The sequence below is a fragment of the Oratosquilla oratoria genome, chromosome 22 (assembly GCF_046742065.1).
Source record: "Oratosquilla oratoria isolate Oo_2021 chromosome 22, ASM4674206v1, whole genome shotgun sequence".
Lineage (NCBI taxonomy): Eukaryota > Metazoa > Arthropoda > Malacostraca > Stomatopoda > Squillidae > Oratosquilla > Oratosquilla oratoria.
In genome coordinates, this window is record NC_134798.1 from 30,532,933 (window position 1) to 30,535,494 (window position 2,562).

Genomic DNA, 2,562 nt, shown 5'->3' on the forward strand with positions numbered 1-2,562 from the left:
TCTGTCTGTCTGTCTGTCTGTCTGTCTGTCTGTTTATCCGTTAATCTGTCTGTCTGTCTGTCTGTCTGTCTGTTTATCCGTTAATCTGTCTGTCTGTCTGTCTGTCTCTGTCTGTGTGTCTGTCTATCTGTCTGTCTGTCTGTCTGCCTGTCTGTCTCTCTGTCTATCTGTCTGTCTGTCTGTCTTTCTGTTTATCCGTTAATCTGTCTGTCTGTCTGTCTGTCTGTCTCTCTCTCTCTCTCTCTCTCTCTCTCTCTCTCTCTCTCTCTCTCTCTCTCTCTCTCTCTCTCTCTCTCTCTCTCTCTCTCTCTCTCTCTCTCTCTCTCTCTCTCTCTCTCTCTCTCTCTCTCTCTCTCTCTCTCTCTCTCTCTCTCTCTCTCTCTCTCTCTCTCTCTCTCTCTCTCTCTCTCTCTCTCTCTCTCTATTTATCTATGTATCTATCTACCTATCTCTCTCATTCCCTTTCTTTCTGCCCCTTTGTTTCTCTCCTCTCTGAATGCATCTGTTCCCCTTTCTCGCTTTCTATCCTTCCATTCATTCTATTCCCTTGACTCCTTTATATTCGCATAGACATCTCCCCTTGCCTCTCCTCCCCTTTCCTCTCCTCCCCTTTACTCTCCTTCTCATGCTTACTCTACCTCTCATCAGTACTTCTCTTTTGATTGTTTTTCTTTCTTTTTACTTCTTCCTTTTTCTTTACCTTTTCTCTTTTCTCCATTTTCATTACTATATGTTTTTTTTTCTCTTGTTCAATTTCGCTAATTTTTCCCTTACACTGTGAAACGCTATGTTACATTTGCCTTATCCAATCTTTTCATCTTTTTATATTTATATATTTTGCGTTATTGCTCCCTCATGCACTGCCTACTGAAGCACTCCCTGCTCCATGACACACACAGGCGCGCGCGCGCGCACGAGCAATCTTTAATCAATTAAGTACTTAGCTATCAATATATAGCTGCATCATTGCAAGACTGTCGTAACTCAAAAATTTCAAGTATAGAGTTACAATGGTTTATAAGAATGCCGAATAATTCTGCGTCTTTTGGTAATAAAGTCGTAAGTCAAGTGGAGCCCTATTTACCTAATCAAGATGGTAAGTTTTGTTGCTTAGGGTAAAATTATCAAAGTTATAAGACTTAGATACTTTGAAATGCTTCTCCTGAAAAATCACGAAATTTGAGTTACGACAGTCTTTCAATGATGCAGCGTCATGAAGGATTCTAAGACTGTGGGACGCTTTTAAACGTGAAACTCTGAAAGTTGCCGAAGGTTAGGCTGGAGAGCGCCCAAGGTCAAGGACCAATGTGGCGTCACGGGATGCACTGGAGAGTATAGATTTGGGCCGTGCTTCCAGAATGGCAAGGGACCTGGACCAGTACAGGACTCAGAAACTGCGGAATGGAGTTCTCTTGAGAATGGATAAGGAGAGGTATGTCAAGGGAATCGATGAGGAGGATGAGGGCCATTTTAATGCAAAGGACCTTAGGCCTGCTTACCAAATCCCGAAAAAAGTGTACTCCAATTCAGTGACCCAGAGGAGCACAATCCGAATAACTGATGGCTTATTAGTGTTAGGTGTGGTAGGATGTAACCCCTTTGCCGGGTAATTTGAGCAGTTGTTCATGGGTGACCCACGAAGCAGACACCTTCCCCTAAATGGTGCTTGGTCGACGGTTCCTAATCTACCGATAAACGAATCTCCACCTTCTATGACAGAGGTCAAAGAGGCTGTAAGCTGAAGAGTGAAAAGGTAGTTGGCATCTGCAACATCAATGAGGAGTTTCTGACATCTGGAGGTGAGGTCATGATACGTAGGTTGCATGTTGTACTATTTGATATCTGGCAGCCCGGTACCAGTCGCTCTGCATGGAAAAAGAGTCTGATCGTTCCTCTCTGGGGGGACAAAAGGGACAGGCAGAATTGCAACAACTACTGCGACCCTGGACTGCTCATTGTTCCAGTTAAGTTGCTTGTCCATCTATTGCTGACATGGGTTCGTTCACATCTGCTAAAGTTTCAAAGGTCTGAAAGACTGGGTTCCTGTCAGGTAAGTCAAAAACTGATCGGATCCTAACGCCTCATATTCTTATGGAGTGTCGACGTCAGTTTAAACAGGATTTTTTTTGTAGCCTATGTTGATCTCAAAGAGTTTGACTTTGTTTATAGTGGAGTACACAAGGATCTTCTGCAGATCCATAGGATTCCTACAAGGATTATTAACATGATATCTGGCTTATGCTCCGGGACAGAGTGCATCAGTGTATAGAGAACTCATGTCTAACTTCATTCCTGTTATTTCAGGAGTAAGGCAAGAATATATCAATTCTGTGGTTAAGATGACTAGTGATTATGATGATATATATATATATATATATATATATATATATATATATATATATATATATATATATATATATACATACATACATAGATGTATATACATATATATGCAATAAAACACTAGGAGCGTGTGTTCACAAATGCGTAAGTAACCACTAGGAAAAGTAAACTAACGAAGCAGAGCGCTTTCGTATAATTACATCTTCAGTGCAGATACAA

The 2,562-nt window shown here is 41.5% G+C and overlaps 1 protein-coding gene across 1 annotated transcript; it reads left to right on the forward strand.

The window, feature by feature from the left end:
- Window positions 1-1,358: 1,358 nt before the first annotated feature.
- On the forward strand, window positions 1,359-2,310 carry LOC143037339 (uncharacterized). The gene is made up of 3 exons (XM_076205476.1): window positions 1,359-1,606; window positions 1,720-2,050; window positions 2,305-2,310. The coding sequence occupies exons 1-3, from the start codon at window positions 1,359-1,361 to the stop codon at window positions 2,308-2,310; spliced, it is 585 nt and encodes a 194-aa protein (XP_076061591.1).
- The last annotated feature ends 252 nt before the right edge of the window (window positions 2,311-2,562 follow it).

Coding starts and splice junctions, on each gene's coding strand:
- LOC143037339 (XM_076205476.1), top strand. CDS start 1,359: ATGGCAAGGGACCTGGACCAGTACAGGACTCAGAAACTGCGGAATGGA. Junction 1,607..1,719: donor GGATGTAACCCCTTTGCCGG/GTAATTTGAGCA, acceptor CTTCTATGACAG/AGGTCAAAGAGGCTGTAAGC.